We start from the raw sequence: 25,387 nt of genomic DNA on the forward strand, positions 1-25,387 counted from the left end.
TTTTTCTTTGGTAGTTCTGGTATCTTGTTAATCACAGCTGATTCTTCAGCCCCAGCTAACCAGAACTACAGAATCTTCACATTCAAAACAGCAATGGCCCTGAAAAGAGTCTTTAATTTTCCCTTTGAAATTTCACAAGCCAAACCTCCATCTTCTGCAGTGTTCTCAACATTATCTTCCAAGCTCCTACACAACATCTGACAGAGCTCTTAACAACAAATGGATCTTCAAGCCCAAAGTTCCAAAGTCCTTCCACAGTCCTCCCCAAAACATGGTCAGGTTGCCACAGGAATACCCCACTATGCTGGTACCAATTTGTCTTAGTCAGGGTTTCTATTCCTGCACAAACATCATGACCAAGAAGCAAGTTGGGGAGGAAAGGGTTTATTCCGCTTACACTTCCATGCTGCTGTTCATTGCCAAAGGAAGTCAGGACTGGAACTCAAGCAGGTCAGGGAGCAGGAGCTGATGCAGAGGCCATGGAGGGATGTTCTTTACTGGCTTGCTCAGCCTGCTTTCTTATAGAACCAAGACTACCAGCCCTGAGATGGTCCCACCCACAAGGGGCCTTTCCCCCTTGATCACTAATTGAGAAAATGCCTTACAGTTGGATCTCATGGAGGCATTTCCTCAACTGAAGGTCCTTTCTCTGTGATAACTCCACCTGTGTCATGTTGACACAAAACTAGCCAGTACAGCATCTGTTTCAAAAAATTGCTGTGCAAAATCTCTCCAAGAATAGTAATGCTAGAGAAATGCCTGTAAGCATAATGGAACATCATTAATAATGTCAATGACTGGTGCATGCCAGTTGTGTGCATCTCAAGTATGACAGGCTATTGTTGGACCATTCCCTCAGGCTCTCCTCCATTGCTGTCCCTGCATTACTTTTAGACAGAACTGATTTAGGGTGAAAAGTTTTGTGGGTGGATTGGTGCCCTTATCCCTCCACTCTCAGTCTTGCTTGGCTATAGGATGTAGCCTCATCAGATCCATATCTTCACAGTTAGCTAAAATATTTGAAAACATTTACTAGTTTCAGAGCTGAGACAATTCACATTCTATTACTACTATTCTTAGATTAGGTCTTCTCATGGATTTCTTGCATGTATTTTGTAAGGAATATTTTAGATTTACTATTTTCTTTGACTGATACATCAAGTTTCCTGTAAATAGGGGAAATTTCCCCTAATTGATTAGATAATAAAGAGGACAAGAAGCCAATTGCTGGGCAAAGAGCAGTAGGTGGAGCTTCTGGGTCTGAGAGAGAAAGAGGGGAGTGACATGGGAGGAAGAACAGGCCCTTTTATCGTCACGCTGGGAGTGAGAGGAAGCAACATGTAGATGAGTAACACTTAGACCTGGTGGTAGCTTCTAGGTTGGAAGATTTCCATCATGAAATAGTTGATGAGTTTAGAGTGATTGATTTTGTGTGCAGCACTTGTATCATCTGTATATTTTAAATTCAGATTTTGTTTTTTGTTTTTTTTTTCATTCAAGATGACTTAGGTGGCCTTACTGAAAGAAGAAAGAGTTGGAGGAATTTGGCCAGGCATTGGAAAGGGAAGATTGAGCAAGGACCAAGCTCCAGGGGGAGAAGTTAGCACAGTAGTGTACAGGCTGGCAAGAGTGCACCCTTAGGGTTCCTGGGGGACCCAGAGATCCATGATCTTGGAACTGTGGAGTGGCAGAGCCAGTATTTGTGGGAGAGGTGTGGCCTAGGAGAAACATGCAGTCCTGGTCTCTAGCTATGTACCAGGTTATGAACAGACATAAACCAATGATGTAGGCACTTACCCAGTTTAGCATTGACTCGTTTGTTTTTTTAAAACTACATGATAAGCCTGGATATTGGATCAGTGTTTATAATGAATTTTGGAAGAGAACTGTCTTCAAATTGGAGTTTTTTTTTTTTTCAGCTGAAAGTTCGGGGATTCTGAGCATGTCCCCAAAATGTCTTAACAAGTAAGGGAAATGAATGCAGAAAAGGAGTCTAATCTATATGGCTCCAGATAGTAGATTTTGAAGGGGGTGGATTTTTGGCCATACAACTTGTCTATAGCATTTGTTCAATAATTTACATACAACACCAAGGACATAGGGATGGTCCTCTAGTACAGAGAGTTAGAACCTTGTCTATGTTTCTATTTTACTGTTGTGAAAGGACACCATAACTAAGTTCAGTCTTATTAAAGAATACATTTATTTGAGGATGGCTTAAAGTTTCAGAGGTTCAGCCTATTATTATATAAGGAGCATGGCAGCACACTTGCAGTCATAGTGTTAGAAGAGTCGATATTCTACAACTTGAATTAAAGGCAGCCAGGAAGAGAAACTCTTTCCACTTGCAGGCAGGAGAGGGCTCTATTATGCACTGGGTAGAGCTTGAACACAGGACCACAGAGCCTACACCTACAGTGATGTTTTCCCTATAACAAGCAACAGTTCCTCCTAAAATCCCCTAACAGTTTCCATTTCCATGGACCAAGCATACTCAAACTACCACAAACCTAAGTAACATGTTGCATATATACTTGGTCAAAAGTGATGTCTTCAAGGATTAGAATCTCTAAATATTGATTCTGAATATGTTATGTCCAACCCACTTCTTCAAGGTGTCTGCATAGGAGGTGCTACCACCACCATGAAAAATTAATGCCCCCCATTCCAGCTCCTTCTTTGGAACTTGGCAAACCTAGGCCAACTATTAGTCACTGTCAGTGAATCCAGAGGCTGCACATGAGCGTATCACGGACCTTCCAGGCTACACTAAGCCTCCCCTAGACTCCACCAGCTTTACCTCCCACTGGGCACCTTCATACAGAGAATTCTGAGTCAGAAACTGTCACTAACAAAACAAATCAAAATAGAGAAACAAAATTTTTTTCTGTTTCTCATGTGCACACAACAGACAGAATCTTATCTCTATGAACTACCTTTTAAAATAAGGACAAGGAAAGCCAAGCTGAGCCCAAAGTCCATGGTGAGTGCTCTGTATTCAGTGCTGATTACTGGATGAGGACCTGGGAATTCAGGTCTCTGCTCCTCTGAGAGCTTCAGGGTCAGGACAGAGCTGGTTTTCATTGGTGCAGAGAAGTAATTTTTGTATGTCTTCCTGATGTAGCATACTCTGGAGTTGGACATGGGCAGAAGAAAGTCATCATAGCAGATATAAGACAAGAAAGACACCGTTTTAAGTTACAGAGTTTGACAAAATATGGAGGTTTCATTTTCATATTTTCTTTGGTTAAGTTTTCACCACATTCCATTTAGTTTTCCTTAGAGCATGTGTATAGAACATGTTTGGTTTCCATATTGTCGTGTGTCCTGTTATAAATGTGTAATTAATATCACCGCACATAATTGTGTTTCTCGATATTAGCTTAGCATTTGCCACTATCTGGGCTACCCATGGCAAATTTTTAATGTGGATAAAGGAATATATTCTTGAATTTTTAATATTTAAATCTGCTACACATATGTACGTGACACAAGAACTCTCTTTTTGACTACTTCCTATCATTAGATTAGCAATTTTTCTAAAATATTTATCTTTAATTATGTGTATATGTGTTTGTGGGAGCAGTGTAGTGCTCACGGAAGCCACATTTATACTGAGTATTCTGTACGTTCATGTGGTTATGAGGTGCACACTTTGGGTTATCAGGAATTTAACCTGGACCCCTCAAAGTTCAATATTCTCTATTAACCACTGAGCTATTTCTGCTATCCTTTTCTATCCCAAAAGTCCCCCATACCTGCCCCCTCACTTCCCTACCCATTCACTTCCACTTCTTGGCGCTGGCATTCCCCTGTACTGAGGCATATAGATTTTGCATGACCAATGGGCATCTCTTTTTACTGATGGCTGACTAGGCCATCTTCAGATACATATGCAGCTAGAGACATGAGCTCTAGGTGGTACTGGTTAGTTCATATTGTTGTTCCAGCTATAGGGTTGCAGATCCCTTTAGCTCCTTCAGTACTTTCTCTAGCTCCTCCATGGGGGCCATGTGATCCATCCAATAGCTGACTGTGAGCATCCACTTCTGTGTTTGCAAGGCCCTGGCATAGTCTCACAAGAGACAGCTATATCAGGGTCCTTTCAGCAAAATCTTACTAGTGTATGCAATGGTGTCAGCATTTGGAGGCTGATTATGGGATGGATCCCTGGATATGGTGGTCTCTAGATGGTCCATCCTTTCATCTCAGCTCCAAACTTTGTCTCTGTAACTCCTTCCATGGGTGTTTTGTTCTCAATTCTAAGAAGGGGCAAAGTGTCCACACCTTAGTCTTTGTTCTTGAGTTTCATGTGTTTCACAAATTGTATCTTATATCTTGGGTCTTCTAAGTTTCTGGGCTAATATCCACTTATCAGAGAATACATATCATGTGAGTTCTTTTGTGATTGGGTTACCTTACTCATTATGATGCCCTCCAGGTCCATCCATTTGCCTAGGAATTTCATAAATTCATTCTTTTTAATAGTGAGTAGCACTCCATTGTGTAAATGTACCACATTTTCTGAATCCATTCCTTTGTTGAGGGGCATCTGGGTTCTTTCCAGCTTCTGGCTATTATAAATAAGGCTGCTATGAACATCTAATGTGGCCCTTGAACAGGATTATACCTGCAAAGTCATGGCAGCAGAACTCATTCTCTTATGGAAATCTTTAGAAGTTGACTTATTCATGATGTCATGCTGTCTTCAGGTCTTATGGAGGCTTGCACCTGAGATATTCTTGATCCCTGTCTGTCTTCCACTCAGAGTTTGCTATAGAGACATATCTCTCTGTGTTAGCATATTGGATTCATGGGTGTTTGCCCACATGGAAACTACATAGAATAAGTGTTATTAAAGCCCTCTGTTCCTCAATACATTATTTATTCCAATCTGACTGAGATAACTTCTGTCCCTACTTTACTCAAGGAAAAGTTCCATGTTGATAACACATAGAAGGAAGACCATATGTTTGTGCTACCTACAGGCACAATTCAGTGAAGTTGTCTTCATATGACCTCAAACCTCAGGCATCAGTACAGAGAATCCAGCAATGAGAAAGAGTGCAACTGTGAAATCAGGAACCGAACACAGAAATACAATAGTCTATTTGAAATGAAAATGTTACTCCTTCTCATCCATACATGCAGTCTTGAGATTGCCCAGTCTTGTGGTCTTCATTTATATTTCCCTGGGGTCTTGTATATTACTTGACAGTGTCATACAAGATCATGCTCATGTTGATTTGGAAAAGGTACCTTTTTCTATCCAATCATGGAATACTGCCTTTTGTTCTTTTTCATTTTCTTTAAATGCTCTCATTCAATTGGTTATGGTGCAATCATCCTTTATTATCATTTATCATTAATTTCCATTTCCCAGATGATGGGAGATGTTGACTTTATGCAGTCATTTTTTGTCCATATGCGCTGATACTAAGGAATAATGCTAATCATAGAATGAAGGACAGAATGATGTTTGCCCAAGAGATTGTTACCTCTCTCTTTTCTTTTTCCTTATCTAGTCTTTCTCCTAGAGACTCATATCTCAAACAAGTGATAAAATGTGTTGATATTGAGAAGAGACTACTGTCTTGGGATACTTCAATTAGTCGTAAAAATGTAACCACAGAGCATATTTAGAAGGAGAGAGTTTCAAGGGCACCTCCTCAATATTGGTAATTCAGTTTTACTTCTGAGGAGCATTCTTGTGTGTGCTATATGTTCAATATTTTACTTACATCAGTGTGGATGTATGCATGATTCCATCTACAGTGTCTTCGAAGCTCAATAGCCTATGGTGTCTGTTGTTGCTCAAATGTGTTGTCCTCTGATAGGATTGTTGGGCTCACTTCTGTGTGCTCGCATATCATCTGTAAATAGGTATACTTTACTTTTTTCCTTTCTGGTTTATATCCACCCGATCTACTTTAGTTGATCTTATTACTGTTGCTAGAACTTCAAGTACTAGTGAATAGACAGTGAGAGGTGGGCAGCCTTGCCTTGTCCTCGAATTTAGTGCAATTGCTTTAAGTTTCTCTCCATTTAATTTGATGTTGGTTATTGTCTCGCTCTATACTGCTTTTATTATTTTTAGGTATGTACCTCATTGAAGTCTCTCACTACAAATGTGTGGCATTTGATGTGTGATTTTAATAATGTTTCATTTACAAATATTATTGCTCTTGCATTTGAGACATAGATGTTCAGAATGATGTCCTCTTGGTGGATTTTTTTTCTTTGATACATATGAAGTGTCTTTCCCCATCTCCTTTAATTCATTTTTGTACAATGTATCTTTAAGAGGGTGTTTGAGTGATTATTCCAGCTTGTTCTTTTGGGGGGTTCTGCTTGCTTTTTCTACCTTTTCTACCTTTTCTAGCTCTTTTCTCTTACATAATATCTATTTTGTTGCTGTGATATATTTGAACAATAATGCACAATAATGGCTTCTGTTTACACATCTGTTCTGTTAGCCCATGTTTTTTTAATTAGATATTTATTTAATTTACATTTCCAATGTTATTCCAAAAGTCCCCCATATGCTCCCCCACCCTCTCCCCCACCCACCCACTCCCACTTCTTGGCCCTGGCGTTCCCCTGTACTGAGGTATATAAAGTTTGCATTATCAATGGACCTCTCTTTCCACTGATAGCCAACTAGGCCATCTTCTGATATATATGCAGCTAGAGACACGAGCTCTGGGGGTACTGGTTAGTTCATATTGTTGTTCCACCTATAGGGTTGCAGACCCCTTTAGCTCCTTGGTTACTTTCTCTAGCTCCTCCATTGGGGGCCCTGTGATCCATTCGATAGCTGACTGTGAGCATCCACTTCTATGTTTGCTAGGCCCCAGCATAGCCTCACAAGAGACAGCTGTATCTGGGTTCTTTCAGCAAAATCTTGCTAGTGTATGCAATGGTGTCAGTGTTTGGAAGCTGAATATGGGATGGATTCCCGGATTATTAGCCCATGTTTTTGAGTGTGGGAATTGAGACCGTTGATATTGAAAGATATTAATGAGCAATGATTGTTCATTTTTGTGTTGTTGTTTGTAAAGCGTCTTTGTGTTTTTTTCTTTTATTGGTTTAAATTATGTGCAATTATTTATTTTTTTGTGTTGTCTTGTGTGTAGTTAGCCTTATTTGGTTGGAGTTTTCCTTCTAGTATCCACTATAGGTCTAAGTCATTAGAAAGATATTGTTTAAATTTGGTTTTGACACGGATGTTTTTGTTTTTATATCTATGGTTGAAAGTTTTCCTGAATATAGTGGTCTGGTCTGACATCTGTGGTCTCATAGTGTCTGCAAGACATCTCCAACTCTTCTAGCTTTTAGTGTCTCTGTTGAGAAATCAGATGTACTTTTGTTAGGTCTACTTTTTAAAATTTTTTATTACATATTTTCCTCAATTACATTTCCAATGCTATCCCAAAAGTCCCCCATACCTCCCCCACACCACTTCCCTACCCAGGCATTCCCATTTTTTTGGCCCTGGCTTTCCCCTGTACTGGGGCATATAAAGTTTGCATGTCCAATGGTCCTCTCTTTACAGTGATGGCCGACTAGGCCATCTTTTGATACATATGCAGCTAGAGTCAAGAGCTCCAGGGTACTGGTTAGTTCATAGTGTTGCTCCACCTATAGGGTTGCAGATCCCTTTAGTTCCTTGAGTACTTTCTCTAGCTCCTACCTTAGGAGCCCTATGATCAATCCACTCTTTCTCCACATCCTGGCCAGCATCTGCTGTCACCTGAATTTTTGATCTTAGCCATTCTGACTGGTGTGAGGTGGAATCTCAGGGTTGTTTTGATTTGCATTTCCCTGATGATTAAGGATGTTGAACATTTTTTCAGGTGCTTCTCTGCCATTCGGTATTCCTCAGGTGAGAATTCTTTGTTCAGGTCTGAGCCCCATTTTTTAATGGGGTTATTTGATTTTCTGGAGTCCACTTTCTTGAGATCTTTATATATATTGGATATTAGTCCCCTATCTGAATTAGGATAGGTAAAGATCCTTTCCCAATCTGTTGGTGGTCTTTTTATCTTATTGATGGTGTCTTTTGCCTTGCAGAAGATTTGCAGTTTCATGAGGTCCCATTTGTCAATTCTCAACCTTACAGCACAAGCCATTGCTGTTCTGTTCAGGAATTTTTCCCCTGTGCCCATATCTTCAAGGCTTTTCCCCACTTTCTCCTCTATAAGTTTAAATCTCTCTGGTTTTATGTGAAGTTCCTTGATCCACTTAGATTTGACCTTAGTACAAGGAGGTAGGAATGGATCAATTCACATTCTTCTCCATGATGACAACCAGTTGTACCAGCACCATTTGTTGAACATGCTGTCTTTCTTCCACTGCATGGTTTTAGCTCCCTTTTCAAAGATCAAGTGACCATAGGTGTGTGGGTTCATTTCTGGGTCTTCAATTCTATTCCATTGGTCTACTTGTCTGTCACTATACCAGTACCATGCAGTTTTTTATCACAATTGCTCTGTAGGAAAGCTTTAGGTCAGGCATGGTGATTCCACCAGAGGTTCTTTTATCCTTGAGAAGAGTTTTTGCTATCCTAGGTTTTTTGTTATTCAAGATGAATTTGCAGATTGCTCTTTCTAATTCTTTGAAGAATTGAGTTGGAATTTGATGGGGGATTGCATTGAATCTGTAGATTGCTTTTGGCAAGATAGCCATTTTTACAGTGTTGATCCTGCCAATCCATGAGCATGGGAGATCTTTCCATCTTCTGAGATCTTCTTTAATTTCTTTCTGCAGAGATTTGAAGTTTTTATTATACAGATCTTTCACTTCCTTAGTTAGAGTCACGCCAAGATATTTTATATTATTTGTGACTATTGAGAAGGGTGTTGTTTCCCTAATTTTTTTCTCAGCCTGTTTATTCTTTGTGTAGAGAATGGCCATTGACTTGTTTGTGTTAATTTTATATCCAGCTACTTCACCAAAGCTGTTTATCAGGTTTAGATAAACCTGGTGGAATTTTTAGAATCACTTATATATACTATCATATCATATGCAAAAAGTGATATTTTGACTTCATCTTTTCCAATTTGTTTCCCCTTGATGTCCTTTTGTTGTCTAATTGCTCTGGCTAGGACTTCAAGTACAATGTTGAATAGGTATGGGAACAGTGGGCAGCCTTGTCTAGTCCCTGATTTTAGTGGGATTGCTTCAAGCTTCTCAACATTTACTTTGATGTTGGCTACTGGTTTGCTGTAGATTGCTTTTATCATGGTTAGGTATGGGCTTTGAATTCCTGATCTTTCCAAGACTTTTATCACAATGGGTGTTGGATCTTGTCGAATGCTTTTTCTGCATCTAACGAGATGATCATGTGGTTTTTGTCTTTGAGTTTGTTTATATAATGGATTGTGTTGATTGATTTCTGTATATTAAACTATCCCTGCATCCCTGGAATAAAACCTACTTGGTCAGGATGGATGATTGCTTAAATGTGTTCTTGGAGTCCATTAGTGAGAATTTTATTGAGTATTTTTGCATCAATATTCATAAGGGAAATTGGTCTGATGTTCTCTATCTTTGTTGGATCTTTCTGTGGTTTAGGTATCAGAGTAATTGTGGCTGCATAGAATGAGTTGGGTAGAGTAGCTTCTGTTTCTATTTTGTGGAATAGTTTGTGCAGACCTGAAATTAGATCTTCTTTGAAGGTCTGGTAGAACTCTGCACTAAACCCATCTGGTCCTGGGCTTTTTTTGGCTGGGAGACTATTAATGAATGCTTCTTTTTCTTTAGGGGATATGGGACTGTTTAGATCGTTAACTTGATCCTGATTTAACTTTGGTACCTGGTATCTGTCTAGAAATTTGTCCATTTCGTCCAGGTTTTCCAGTTTTGTTGAGTATAGCCTTTTGTAGAAGAATCTGATGGTGTTTTGGATTTCTTCAGGATCTGTTGTTATGTCTCCCTTTTCAATTCTGATTTTGTTAATTAGGATGTTGTCCCAGTGCCCTCTAGTGAGTCTAGCTAAGGGTTTATCTATTTTGTTGATTTTCTCAAAGAACCAACTCCTCGTTTGGTTAATTCTTTGAATAGTTCTTGTTTCCACTTGGTTGATTTCACCCCTGAGTTTGATTATTTCCTGCTGTCTACTCCTCTTGGGTGAATTTTCTTCCTTTTTTTCTAGAGCTTTTAGATGTGTTGTCAAGCTGCTAGTGTGTGCTCTCTCCAGTTTCTTCTTGGAGGCCCTCAGAGCTATGAGTTTCCCTCTTAGAAATGCTTTCATTGTGTCCCATAGGTTTGGGTATGTTGTGGCTTCATTTTCATTAAACTCTAAAAAGTCTTTAATTTCTTTCTTTATTCCTTCCTTGACCAAGGTATCATTGAGAAGAGTGTTGTTCAGTTTCCACGTGAATGTTGGCTTTCCATTATTATTATTTATGTTGTTATTGAAGGTCAGCCTTAGGCCATGGTGGTCTGATAGGATACATGGGACAATTTCAATATTTTTGTATCTGTTGAGGCCTGTTTTGTGATCAATTATATGGTCAATTTTGGAGAAGGTCCCGTGAGGTGCTAAGAAGAAGGTATATCCTTTTGTTTTAGGATAAAATGTTCTGTAGATATCTGTCAGGTACATTTATTAGTTTGAATATTATGTGGTTGGAAGATTTTCTTTTGTGGTCCAATATTGGTGTTCAGGGTAAATATACATTAAATTGTACATTTATTGGCACTTCTTTCTTTAGGTTCAGACATTTTTCTTCTTTGATATGATGTTTTGGTGGCCTTTGAAGCATGTTCTTCCTCTATTCTTTTTTTTTTTTGAGTGAAATTCTTTTTTTAAAAAAATTTTATTGGGTATTTTCCTCATTTACATTTCCAATGCTATCCCAAAAGTCCCCCATACTCTCCCCCCCACTCCCCTACCCACCCACTCCCACTTCTTGGCCCTGGAGTTCTCCTGTACTGAGGCATATAAAGTTTGCATGACAAGGGAGCTAAAACCATGCAGTGGAAAAAAGACAGCATTTTCAACAAATGGTGCTGGCACAACTGTTGGTTAACATGTAGAAGAATGCGAATTGATCCATTGCTATCTCCTTGTACTAAGGTCAAATCTAAGTGGATCAAGGAACTGTATATAAAATCAGAGACAGTGAAACTTATAGAGGAGAAAGTGGGGAAAAGCCTTGAAGATATGGGCACAGGGGAAAAATTCCTGAATAGAACAGCAATGGCTTGTGCTGTAAGGTTGAGAATTGACAAATGGGACCTCATAAAATTGCAAAGCTTCTGTAAGGCAAAGGACACCATCAATAAGACAAAAAGGCCACCAACAGACTGGGAAAATATCTTTACCTATCCTAATTCAGATAGGGGACTAATATCTATATATATATAAAGAACTGAAGAAGGTGGACTCCAGAAAATCAGATAACCCCAGTAAAAATGCGGTTCAGAGCTAAACAAAGAATTCTCACCTGAGGAACAGCAAATGGCTGAGAAGCACCTGAAAAAATGTTTAGCATCCTTAATCATCAGGGAAATGCAAATCAAAACAACCCTGAGATTCCAGTCATAATGGCTAAGATCTAAAATTCAGGTGACAGTACATGCTGGCAAGGATGTGGAGAAAGAGGAACACTTCTCCATTGTTGGTGGGATTGCAAACTTGTACAACCACTCTGGAAATCAGTCTGGCGGTTCCTCAGAAAATTGAACATAGTACTACCGGAGGATCCTGCAATACCTCTCCTGGGAATATATCCAGAAGATGTTCCAACTGGTAAGAAAGACACATGCTCTACTATATTCATAGCAGGCTTATTTATAATAGCCAGAACCTGGAAAGAACCCAGATGCCCCTCAACTGATGAAAGGATACAGAAAATGTGGTACATTTACACAATGGATTACTACTCAGCTATTAAAAACAATGAACTTATGAAATTCCTAGGCAAATGGAAGTACCTGGAGGGCATCATCCTGAGTGAGGTAACCCAATCACAAAAGAACTCACATGATATGTACTCACTGATAAGTGGATATTAGACCAGAAACTTAGAATACCCAAGATACAAGATGCAAAGCACATGAAACTGAAGAAGAACGAAGACCAAAGTGTGGACACTTTGACCCTTCTTTGAATTGGGAACAAAACACCCATGGAAGGAGTTACAGGGACAAAGTTTGGAGCTGAGACAAAAGGATGGACCATCTAGAGACTACCATATCCGGGCATCCATCCCATAATCAGCTGCCAATCACAGACACCATTGCATACACTAGCAAGATTTTCCTCTATTCTTATTATTCTTAGTTTTGTTCTTTTATTGTGTCCAAATTTTCTGGATGTTTTGTGTTATGAACATTTTAGAGTTTTACTTATTTTTTTTTTTTACTGATGTATTAATTTGTTCTAGAGTGTCTTTTATAGCTGAGATTCTCTCTTCTTACACTTTTATTCTGTTGGTGATGTTTGTGTCTGTAGTCCCTGTTGTTTTTCGCAAGTTTTCTTTCCAGGATTGACTCAGTTTGTGTTTTCTTCATTTCTTCTATTTCTACTTTGCAGGTCTTGAACTGTTTTACTCAGAGTCTTAACCAATATGATTTCATTTTCCTGAATTTATTTCTATTTATTTGGTTCTTCTTTGAAAGCTGCTTGATTGTGTTTTCCTGTACTTCTTTAAGGGATTTATTCAGGTCATCTTTAATTGCCACTATCTGCTTTATAAGATTGGATTGAAGATCATCTTCATTTGCTTTGGTATCCTTAGGATACCCATGACTTTACAGTAGGAGCATATCTGTGCTCTAGTGGTGCTATGGTATCCTGGCTTTTGTTGACCATGTTCTCTTTTGCATATAAATTTTCTTCATGTGAGATTTCATTAAGAACACACAGAAATGCCATTACTGACTGTTTTTGCAGTTAATATTTTAAATTTACATACTGCAGGTAATTTCTGCCATAGCCAAGACATTTGATTTTGTGACGGTCTCAATTTTGTTGAAAAGAAATGGAGGAAACCATACACTATTGAAATTACTAATATTCTAGTTTATGGACAAAACTTCTGTTACATAATTTACAGCTTAGGTCCAACTTACGAGAGTAAATACCTAGTTAAATTTTTTTCTTAGTATTGCTAAAAGAATTTAGTATTTTTCTTTCTTATCCTTTTTTTTTTCAAAAACCACTTTTACTAGATATTTCCTTCATTTACATTTCAAATGCTATCCTGAAAGTCCCCTATACCCTCCCCCTGCCCTGCTCCCCACCACCCACTCCTGCTTCCTGGTCCTGGAAGTCCCCTGTACTGGGGTGCATTATCTTCACAAGACCAAGAGCCTCTCCTCCCAATGATGCCTACTAGACCATCTTCTGCTACATATGCAGCTAGAGACATGAACTCTGGGGGGTACTGGTTAGTTCATTTTGTTGTTCCTCCTAAGGCTGGTGCACCACTTGAGCTGAGCCACCTGCTGTGCTGCTCTTTTGATGTGCCACTACCTGCCTGAGGCCCAAGGAGGCTGAACCTGTTCTCTTCCAAGAATCTTCTGGAGTTAACACCAAACTGCAATCTTTGCGAGTTCCCACTAAAAGGCTGACCTATCTACTTCAAAGTAAGGCCAGGGACGGGTCTCCCCTTTTCTTTATAAAGCTTGTTTGCTGACATTAAAATTGAACCTTGAACAGAAAGCTTGTCTTGGTTCCTTCCTTATCTCGAGCAGCCCAGCCCTTCTTCTCTTCCAGGTTTCCAAAATGCCTTTCCAGGCTAGAACCCAGGCTGTGATCTGCTGGCCGGACACAACACTCCTATAGGGTTGCAGACCTCTTTAGCTCCTTGGGTACTTTCTCTGGCTCCTCTACTGCGGGCCCTGTGTTCCATCCAATAGATTATAGCCATAAAGTGGAAAGAACCCAGATGACCCTGAACATAGGAATGGATACAGAAAATGTGGTACATTTACACAATGGAGTACTACTTAGCTATTAAAAACAATGAATTTATAAATTCTTAGGCAAATGGATGTATCTGGAAGATATCATCCTTAGTGAGGTAACCCAATCACAAAAGAACTCACATGATATGCACTTACTGATAAGTGGATATTAGCCCAGAGACTTAGACTAACCAATATACAATTTCCAACACACATGAAACTCAAGAAGAATGAAGACCAAAGTGTGGATACTTCGTTCCTTCTTAGAATGGGAAATAAAATACCCATGGAAGGAGTTACAGAGACAAAGTTTGGCACTGAGTTGGAAGGAACCACCATCCAGAGAGTGCCTCACCAAACTCAGACACTATTCCATATGCCAGCAAGATTTTGCTGACAGGACCCTGATATAGCTATCTCTTGTGAGTATATGCCAGTGCCTTGCAAATACAGAAGTTCTTTCTTATTCTTATTTTTATAAATTACAGTATTTCTTTTCATTTAAAATTTAGTCCTCCTTCCTGGTTCCCCCTCCACAACACCCCCATCCCACCCTCCTTTATATGACTTCCTTATCAACACACCTACTCCCACATTACCCCTCTTCCACCCCTGTGTTCTGGGCCATCAAACCTCCACAGGACCAAACCCATCACCTCTCACTGAGTCCAGACCAGGCCATGTACAATCTTTGATTGGTGGCTTAGTCCCAGGGAGCTCTGAGGGATTTTGTTAGTTGATACTGTTGTTCTCTCTATGGGATTGCAATCTCTTTAAGTCCTTCAGTCCTCCCCCAACTCTTCAGTTTTGATCCCTTGGCTCAGTCTAATGGTTGTAAGTATCTACATCTGTCTTAGTCATGTGCTGGCAGACCCTTTCAGAAGACAACCAGGCCAGCAATCTTAACAAGAAGGAAGGCCCAACTGTTGATACTGCAAACCCACTTAAAAGGGAGAACAAAATAAATATAGGAGGCAGAGCAGTGGGAGAGGAGAACGGAAGCTGGACGGGGGAAAATTTGTGAGAAGAGTGACAGGGAGTGTGACAATGTGCGGGATGTAAGGTGAATAAGTAACGTGTAAATAAAAATTCCAACAATAATAACAACAAAATCATTTGTTGTAGTTTGCTGACAAATAGAAACTTAATACAATATGGCACTGGAGAGGGGCCTCTGGAGTAATTCCCTGGGTATAAAGAAGACAGTTGGTTTTAACCCTTAAATACACGCTCATGCAGCATACTCCAGAGTTACCTAGCTTCTGAACATACTTTACTGTGGACGGGGAGTCGGTTGCTATCACCTCCCAGTTTTCTTGAGCATCTCCAGAGAGAAAGTTTTTTTTTTTTATGCTCAAATGGGAGTTCCCTTAGTGTGTCTCTGGCACAGTAGTACATCACTGTTTTCCTTTTTGAAGATTGTTCAGTTTTAAGAACACTTGCCCATAGATGTGTCCCTATTGATGACGAGTTGGGAGTTGAGAGCTGAACCGTATGCTGTGTTTCCCCACTACACATTGCTCCCATCCACTGTGGACCCTTTGCTGTAGACTGACACACTCAGTGCACATGGTAGCTTGAATAATGAGAAGCCAGAGACAGTGCAGGTATGGGGCAGGGTCTGTGAAGGCTACACCAGTTCAAGTCCTCGCTCTTTCAGATGCAAGTAGGAGACGATTCTTGAGACAAACATCATCACCATGAATCACATATATTGTAGATTACAAGCTTGAGTCCTTATCCTGGAAGCCTGACACACCCACAGCTTTGAAATGTCACCAGGCAGAGGTTCAGCACCAGGACAGCATGCTCCAATGGAGGCTCAGTGAGAAGACAGAGCTTCTCCACTAGGCCTGGGCTTTCAGTCTGAGCCTGAGGTTTGCTTTGCATTTGTGGAGGTTCCTGAAGGATAATTTATTTTCAAGTGACTGAAATGTGCTTTGTGCTTCTTAGAGAAAAGCCATGTGTATTCAGGAACATTTTCCTGGTGCAGTTTGAATTACAATTTCAGATAAAGAATAGGTTATATATGTCACATTGTGTGGGTTTTGGAATAAATTGGAATGATTACAGGAATTGAGTTCTCAGTGTTGGAGAACTTGATATGAGATGCCTTACTCATGTAATTTTGTATCTGGTTAATTTAAGATTGTGTAGTATATTGTAATCTTATGCTACTTAGATTTTTCCTTTCTCATGAAACTGTAGAATGAAGATACCAAGAGACTTATTTTACAAAGGGAAGAAATTTATGTTGAAGGCACATATTATTTTTAGTTATCTTCTATTTGAGAGGTGTATATATACATACATATATATATAAATATCATGCTGATTGAAAGATGAATGTATCTTTTTTCAACATGTACCCCCCCACACAAACACATGTCGAAACACGTACATAAACACACACACACACACACACACACACACACACACACACAATGTCCACATTTGTGAATAGAGAGATATTAATAAACAAACACAAAAATGAATCTCATATGGAAAGTAGAAATCTGAATAAATGTTTTGACATTTCAAAGATTCCTGTGCACTATATGTATATATGTAATCCTTAAGTGTAATATTTAGAGGCACCCCAGACTCAAATGGCAAAGATGGGGCAGAGATTGAGTGAAGAGTCAACCTATGTTTGTCCTCAACTGATAACACGTTCTATGGGCAGTAACCAATCCATGACACTAATCATGATATTCGCTTATGCTTGCAGACAGGGTCCTAGCAAAAACGTCCTCTGAGAGGCTCCACACAGCAGCTGACCAAAGCAGGTGCAGAGACTCAAGGCCAAGTCATGAACTGAGTCAGTGAGTGTTGGGGAAGATTTGAGGGAGGGAATGAGAGACCCAGAGTGAACACTGACTCCACAAACAAACAAACAAACAAACAAACAAACCACACACACACACAGACACACACACAGACACACACACACACACAGAGACACATACACACCCATGGTATCTACTCACCTAGATGATTCTGGTTCCAGAGACTAAACTGAAAATTCCAGAGCACACATAAGTAGGACCTAACTCCCTGCACAAAAGTGGTAGATGTGTAGCTGCTCATGCAAGTACCTCATCAACTGAAGTGGGGGCTGTCCACAACTCTATTTTCTGCCTGTGGATCCTGTTCCCCATTCTGAGCTGCCTTGTCTGACGTCTGTGGGTGATGGTGAGTCTAGTCTTGAAGTGACAGGATACACCTTGGTGGGATTCTTCCCAGAGAGCAGGCTCCTGCTTCTCAGAGGAAAGGGGGAATGTTGGGAGAGGGTTTGTGAGTGGGGAATGTGGGGAAATGGCATAACCGCAATTGGGATGTAAAGTGGATAAAGAGATTCATTAAAGAAAAAGATTTATTTCTTTGTATTTATTAATTTTTTTTCAAAAAAATTATCCTCTAAGAGGATTTTTTTTGTATACCTGGACCTGGGGCATGAGATCTGTTCAGGATTAGGCACATCCTCTCCCAATGAAGCTACTCAAGGCACCCCACACCTACATACGTTTCTGTGGTCTCAGACCAGGCAGTGTATGTTCTTTGTTTAGTGGCTCAGCTTCTGGGAATCCCAGGGGTCTAGGTAGGTTGATAGTGTTGCTCTTCCTAAGTGCCCATTCCATCGCCAAGAACTAACTCCTAGCAATAATAGTGATAATTCATTATGCTTATGGACAGAGGACAAGCATAATATCCTCTGAGAGGCTCCTCACCTCAGCTGACCAAAACAGATTCAGAGACTCAAAGCCAAGCATTAGACTGAGCTCACTGAGTCTTGGGGAAAGTTGGAAGAAAGATTGAGAGAACTGGAGAGAATAGGGACTCCACAAACAAACAAAAGAAAAACATGAACACATGGTCCACAATGGAGGAGCTAGAGAAAGGATCCAAGGGGCTAAAGGGGTTTGCATCCCCATAGGAGGAACAACACTATGAACCAAGCAGTACTCCTAGAACACCCAGGGACTAAACCACCAACCAAAGACTACACACCAAGAGCCCTACGGCTCCAGCTGCACATGTAACAGAGGATGGCCTTGTCATTCATCAGTTGAAGGACAGGACCTTGGTCCCGTGAAGGTCCAATGCCCCAGTTGAAGGGAATGTTAGGACCAGGAAGCATGAAAAAGTGGGTTGGTGAGTAGGGGGAGTGGGAGGGGATAGGGGGTTTTTGGAATGGAAACCAGGAAAGGGGATAACATTTAAAATGTAAATTAAGAAAATATCTAATAAAAAATAAACAAAAAATGGAGCCAGCTGACCTAGATTCTGAAGTGAACCTGGGATGTCATGGTTGGCCTTCACTGCCCCCTGCTGGTCCTGATCATCCTTCTAGTGAAATTTTTGTTCAGGTTCATAATGGACTTCCCTCACTGTGTTTTTGGCACAGTAGTATATGGCAGTGTCATCAGCTTGCAGACTGTTCATTTTAAAGAAAACTTGGCTCTTGGAGTTGTCCTTGGTGATGCTCAGTCTGGACATGAAAGCTGCATTGTAGTCTGTGCTTCCACCTCTCCATATCACTCCCAGCCACTCCAGACCCTTTCCTGGAGACTGGCGAACCCAGTGTACACCATAGCTAGTTAATGAGAAACCAGAGACTGTGCAGGTTATGGACAGGCTCTGTGAGGGCTGCACTAGGCCAGGTCCTGACTGCTTCAGCTGCACCTGGGATAGGACACCTGGGGACAAGCAACATCACCATTAGTAACACATCTCCTGGCTGACAAGTCTTAGTCCCTCTTCTGAAACCCTGAAAAACTTACAGCTTGGGAATGTCACCAGGCAGAGGAGCAGCACCAGGACAGCCATGCTCTGATGGAGGCTCTATGAGAAGAGGATGGGGCTTCTCAGCTTTGTGTGGGCTTTTATCCTCTGCCTGAGGGCTGCTTTGCATTGGGGGAGGTTTCTGAAAGGATAAAAGGAAACAATGAGCAAGGATACCAGTTTTCTCTCAGGGTGACAGAAATTTGCACTGTGCTTGTTGAAGCACCTGGAGAGGAACATAAGGAATGATTTTCTGGTACTGTCTGGAGTTTACATTGTAGACAAGCAGGAAGTTGTAGGATTTGCTCTGTGCAGCACTAGGAAGAAACATGGGAACATTTAGTAAATGAGCCCCCATTCATGTAGTGCAGGGAGATCAGTGCCCCATGCCCTATGTGCAATTTTTATCTGTGCATAATCCAGAAGAGTATTTAGTATGGAATTGGGCTCTTAGTGATCAGTCATTCTACTTAAAGAACTAATTAAGACTATTCTCATCGTGTCTGTGGAGCCAGATCTATTGTTATCTTGTATGGAAAATGGATTGCAAGGAAGCCCAGCTCACGCCTTTAGTCCATTGATCTCACATGTTTATCTAAAAAGATGTAAGAGTCCGATTTGTACCTCATCTCACTAGGCTCAAAAGATACTCCTTGCCACTTACGGACATGGTACTTGGGCACTAGCTCATGCAAGTCTTGATTTATGTCAGTCTATATATCTATGTAGTTTTCTTACTTTCTCTCCCTTGTGCTTATATCTCATAAAACCTCATATTCCTAAATATGATTATTGCATTGGTGAATGATGGGAGGTCACCTGTTCATAATATTTCAGAATAAGGACTAACATGCAGCTAGTCTTGAGTTTCGTTAACTGGAGTACAAAATAGGCTGAAGTAGTCTACATTATGGCAAGAAGTGTAGCAGAAGGCAGGCATGAATATGGGTAACCTGTGTTTGGAGGTGTTGACCACTATAGAGAACAGATATTGTAGAGCTTTCCTCAGTTACTCAGTAATGTAAATTCTAGGGAAGAGAAGTACAGGGCTGGGTCGAACTGTACAGTCAATCTTCAGAGACTGTGGGTCTGGGTCTATTGTAATTGGAGTCCTCTGCTTTTGGGTTTCTTGTTTTGTTGTGCATAATCATTGTCTCCTGAATGACAGTGATGTTGACAGGTCTTAACACTGGGAAATATCCATCCCATGGAAGTTGTGATGGAATCAGTTTAAGTCCATTTACTCAACCTTATGAATATACATATATATATGAATATACATACACACTATATATATATATATGAATACACACTCACACACACACACACACACACACACACACACACACACACACACATGGCTGTGTACTCAGACCTCAGACTGTTTATTTTCAGGTAAAGTGTGTTTCTGGCATCATCTCTGTAGATGGTGAATCAGCCCTTCATGGTGTCTGGATAATAGGTGCTACCTCCACCATTAAAAATTATTTCCACCCTCTCCAGCCCCTTCTTTAGAGCCTGAAGGACCCAGGTCATTCAGTAGTCACTCACAGTGACTACAGAGGCTGCACAGGAGTGTTTCAGGGACCCTCCAGGCTGCCCTGACCCTACCAGCTTCACCTCACACTGGGCACCTCAAAGCAAAGAATGCTGATTTGGAAACTGTCATTAACCAAACAAAACAAAATAGAGCAAAGAAAACCAATTTTTCTATTTCTCATGTACACAATACTGGCAGGATCTCATTTCTATGAATTACCTTTTAAAATAAGGACAAGGAAAACAAACCTGAGCCCAAAGTCCATGAGGAGTGGTCTGCATTCAGTGCTGATTACCAAAGGTGAGGACCTGCACAGTCAGGCCTCAGAGACTGTGGGTCTATTACTTACAATTGGAGCCTTTACCTTTTGGGTTTCTTGTTTTGTTTCTTTTTGTGCATAATCTTTGTCTTCTTAATGACATTAATAGAAGTAGATCTGAACATTATGGAGACAGCCATCCTGTGCAAGTTTTGATGGATTTAGTGCAAGTTCACTTGCTCCAATTTGTGTATTTATTCATTTATATTTGTTTTGGAAGTTTTATTGTCAAGCCAGTGTTTCTCTGTGTAATCCTAGCTATTTTGTATCTCTACCAGTCTCGGAACTCTGTAGAATGTCAAAGGCTGTAGGGCAATGGGCTATGCACACATAGGCTGGTCTCCAGTGGAGTTGAGTTCTGAACCCTGGTACAACCGATTCCACCTATGTGGGACAGAAGGTGTTCCCTCATGTCTCCTGGATCCCTGTCTCCTGTCAAAGTTACTGCTCCCACAGTCCCGACAGGAGAAGCTGTGGTTAGTAGTCACATACACAAGGTCCCAAGCTTCTGACCTTCAGACTAAACTCCTCCCCAGTTACCTAGCAACTGTGAGATGACAAGCTCACTAGAAAAGGGGCTGCTTGGCCCCACTTTGCTCTCTCTCTCTCTCTCTCTCTCTCTCTCTCTCTCTCTCTCTTTCTCTTATCTTACTTTCTAGCTTTTCCTGTTTCTCTCTCTTCCCCCTTCCCTCCTCTTGGCCATGGCCAGTCTCTCTCTGTCTCTCTCCACATTCTCTCCTTTCTCCCTGCCTTTCTACCATAAAGCTATAAAAGCTTAGACTGGCTCTGTTCCTCAAAGTCCATTGTGCTTGGATGATGGGGTAGGCTTTCCCCTAATCAGCTGTGCCTAATCTCCAATCAGAAGGAATTCCCCTGCTCCAGCCACAGACCAGACTAAGGACTCTCGCCTGTGTGGGAGCCTCTCTCCCTCTGCCCTCTTCTTGTATATCTGGGGCCGAGAGTGTAGCCCTGGGGCTCCTGGTACCAGGGGCTGCCCCTTGTCCATCCCCCACCATGTGGGGTCAGTAACTTCACACAGCCAGATGCCCACCAAAGGCCGAGTGAAAAGTGTTCGGTTGTCCTCCCGTGTCTGCCTGCCCAGAGCACAGGATCTCTGGCTGGACACGGGCTCTCTCTCCCCCCTCTTCCCCTACACTCACAGCTCTACAAAAGGGCCATGCATGAAGAACAACACACTGCTTCAGAACTCATGGGATGTGTCCCGATGGTTAGCACAAACATTTATCTAAGGGATCAATTAGAAGTTTTGAAAAAAAATTTAATAGTTAAGCTAGGGATTTTGTTAATGTCAAGGAACAAGAACTCTTGAAGCAGCAGCTGATATGACTGGTTTTTTTCTTTTTGACGCTGGGCTGATGAATAAGGTTATGGTTTTCTTATACCCATGTTAGCACTCAGCTTTGTAATATGACTTAATAAAATGATTGATGAGTAGATGTGAGTTCTGTTTCTTAAAGTAGAAATGACTGATTGTTTTTATACAAAGGTATAAATTTGTGATTCTATTAATATTTTTGTAAGATTTATTTTAAAATACACAATAAAATTATTAATCTTCTCATTGTAACTCTGAATTGCTGCCTGCCAGTTAAAAAAAACTGATTGAAAAAATTACCTTGTTTACCCACACTTTGTGAATCTAAAAAGTTGCTTAGTAATGAATATACACCATTCTTGGGTCAATTTGTTTTCTTTACCTGCACTACATAATATTTTTTCATGTAAATTTATGGAGAATGTTGTAACTTTTTATAGTCATTCAGTAAAAGAAAAATACAACACAATCACATTTTAATTTTTGAGAATTTTGGTGGTGTATATATAAGCCATGGGAGAAAAATAATTTATTTAAAACTTAGCTCCATCTATCAAACCTGTATGAATGTATTATGTGAGTAGGGTTGTTGGAACCAATTAGAATTTGCTGCAACCATCAAATCCATATATCTATCTATCTATCTATCTATCTATCTATCTATCTATCTATTTATCTATCTATCTATCTACAGACACACATATATATATATTTATAATTTATAAAGTAAATTTTTATAATTTATAATTTATGGAGCCTGATTGTTGTTACAAACAAGATAAAAGAATTCCAGGCTGCAAGAGACTCATTGGTTGATCTACTCTAATAACTGCTCTTAAATCTTTCAACATTTTACATTTTTCAGATTTCCTCATCATAAAAAAATACAGGGGAGTTCCATAGGCTTGTAAACTCTTCTGTATACTGTGCCTCCAGCTGTTCTCATATCAGCTGTTCAAGTGCCTGTCATTTCTCCTTAGTAGTGGGCCACTGAGATCAGTGTAGGCTCATTAAACAATAAATTTAAGGATAAGGCCATTGGTATTTTGGAGTGCCCTCCCTAGGACATCAGAACACTGCCCTTTAAGTAGTAACTGGTGGTTTACTGTATTTGTTCCCCTTCCTCTATTTCACTCTTTGAGGCTCTTCCCTCCACTGTGTTAATGGCTGCCACAACAGACCAGCCTCCAGTACAAATGTTACCAGTCTCTTCCCATCTTGGGGGTATGAGTCTATATTTTGAGTAAGCCCATGTATTTAAACGTTTTTTCACATGAGTCCAGTACATCTCATATGAAATCATGACCACTTTATCATGCCTTTGTTGCATATAACCCTGGAGCTAATCATATTTGATATTAATTTTGTTCTCTTGTGTGGGGTTATCAACACGTCAACACTCAGGTAATTTCCTATAAACCTTCTTCCTACCTTAATTTATAAATAAAGGCTAGAGCCACTGATTGGGGGATGAAGAGGGGAAGGTGCAGCTGAAAGTTTTGGGAGAGAAAGAGTGAGGGAGAGGATGACATAGGAGGAGGAGGAAGGAAAGTAGAGCAGAAGCAGCTGGCCTGGAGAAACCACAAGTTATAAGGGATCTCTCATATGGTAGTGGAGTGGTAGATCTGCCCAGTCTAGGTGCACAGCACGTATTCATATTAATTGAGTTGTGTTTTCATTGCCCGGGCTTATTTCTGTTGGAGATTTACTGCAACATGCCTTTGATCTATATATTACTATAGGGTACAATCTTACCTTGTCAAACTTTGCTTCATCTCATTATCAGGAATATGCTGTATACATACTGGGAAGGCTAATCGTGATCTTGTAACTCCAGACTGCCCATTCTCTAACTCTGGCATGACTGATGGAATGAGGTTAACCCTTTCTTTCAAATGGTCTCTTTCATCACATTGTCCTCTGGCATTTTAAGGTTTTCTCTGACCCAAATTCACCCCAGTGCTGTTTATTTTCTTCTTTTCTCCTGTGGGTGACTCTAACTCTCTTGCTCAGTCATTGAGGCTGAGCCATTTCATTCTTTCTTTTCCTGGGTTCCTTCCTTCCCAAGATGTTCCAAGTCCACCCATAACATCTCCATTTGCACATCCAACTTTGCAACCTTTTCTGAAAAGAGAAAATAGAATGAACCCTTTCTTTTGCCATTTCAAAATTTTGATTTATTTGTTTCTCAGGCCCTCGGTTTCTACTCACAAATTTTCCAACTGCTTAGGTATTCATTCAACCCCTTTTTAAAAATACAGACTATACAAAGAAGAAAAATTTAAAAGCAAATTAAATAAAACAGAAAATCCTCTCTGGAACCAAACCTGCATATCTCAGCAGTAGTAGGCTCCATAAAGTTTTTGCAGGCATTGTGAACAGAAAAAGTCACTGCTTCATGCCATGACATTTCTCTTTATCTTTTTAAATTCTGTCCAGCTCCATGCTGGCTGCCACTTGTAGCCAGTCTCTGCTCCTCTGTGTGTTCTTCTTGTCCCATGCTTTATGTGCTTATTTCACTTTCTATCACTAGATAGAGGACACAGAGGGTAGAGGTGGAAATTTTAAAAGTACAGTTACAGTGCTGATTGCTGAACCCTTATTGCTCCTTTGCAATGCAAAAGCAAAATGTTGTAAAATGAAAACGAGAGTACCATACAGATTTTACATGGTGGGGCTTGTGTCTCTAGCTGTATCTTCCTCTCCTGGTCATAGAAATATGAGGCAGCTTTTCCCAATGAAATCCTTTTTTAAAAACAATAAGGAGAATCCAGATGAGCCCCATGTCCATGGTGAATGATCTGTGTTCACTGCTGATCAATGAATATGAGGATCTGGGAATCCAGAACTTGGCTCCTCTTTCAGAGAACAGGGGTCAGGGCACATAATTTTTTCATGGGTACAAAAAAATTAATCTTATTTGGTAGTCTTCCTGCTATAGCATACTCTGAAGTTGGACACTTGAGAGAAGGCAGTGCTCAAGGAAGATATAAAATATCAAAGACAATGATGCCAGTTACAAAAATTGAAACAGTAAAGTACCACTTTGTATATCTTTTTATTGCTAAGAATTAGCACACTTCATCTAGTTCCTCTCTCAGCATATGCAAAGAACAAACTGTGTTTCTATAATGTCATATCCCCTCAGTATAATGTGAAAATAAAAGCATGACACATAGTTGTGTTTCCATACATGAGCTCAGTCTTTCCCAGTCTGTTGTCTGTCTAGACATGGCTTCTTCTTGTTGTGGATATTTGACAAAGACTGAGCTTCCTGGAAACGTTACCAACACTGCTTTCCTGTGACAGGGACACTTAGGACATTTCTGAACTTTATTCATTTCAGAGAGATGCTTTCCTCTGAGAGGCCATCAGGGCTTGTAAATGAGGCATACATTGTCACTGTCTGATTATTGAGCAGAGATTACTATGAAGACATAATTACAGGAAACCCATTCGTGTGCATCCCCCAGTTCTTTCTATGATC

The 25,387-nt window shown here is 40.3% G+C and overlaps 2 pseudogenes, 1 gene segment (V, D, J or C) and 1 further gene; all 4 read right to left on the bottom strand.

Moving 5' to 3' along the window:
• Igh (immunoglobulin heavy chain complex) overlaps window positions 1–25,387 on the bottom strand; it is a 2,751,187-nt gene that overhangs the window by 408,398 nt on the left and 2,317,402 nt on the right.
• Ighv5-10 (immunoglobulin heavy variable 5-10) lies at window positions 2,508–2,803 on the bottom strand (annotated as a pseudogene). Its single transcript is given in 1 exon segment — window positions 2,508–2,803. A coding segment is annotated over 1 exon segment (296 nt).
• Ighv2-5 (immunoglobulin heavy variable 2-5) lies at window positions 18,317–18,609 on the bottom strand. The segment is given in 1 exon segment: window positions 18,317–18,609. A coding segment is annotated over 1 exon segment (293 nt).
• Window positions 20,064–20,340, bottom strand: Ighv5-11 (immunoglobulin heavy variable V5-11; annotated as a pseudogene). Its single transcript is given in 1 exon segment — window positions 20,064–20,340. A coding segment is annotated over 1 exon segment (277 nt).

This window comes from Mus musculus, chromosome 12, assembly GCF_000001635.26.
Source record: "Mus musculus strain C57BL/6J chromosome 12, GRCm38.p6 C57BL/6J".
NCBI classification, from domain to species: Eukaryota; Metazoa; Chordata; class Mammalia; order Rodentia; family Muridae; genus Mus; species Mus musculus.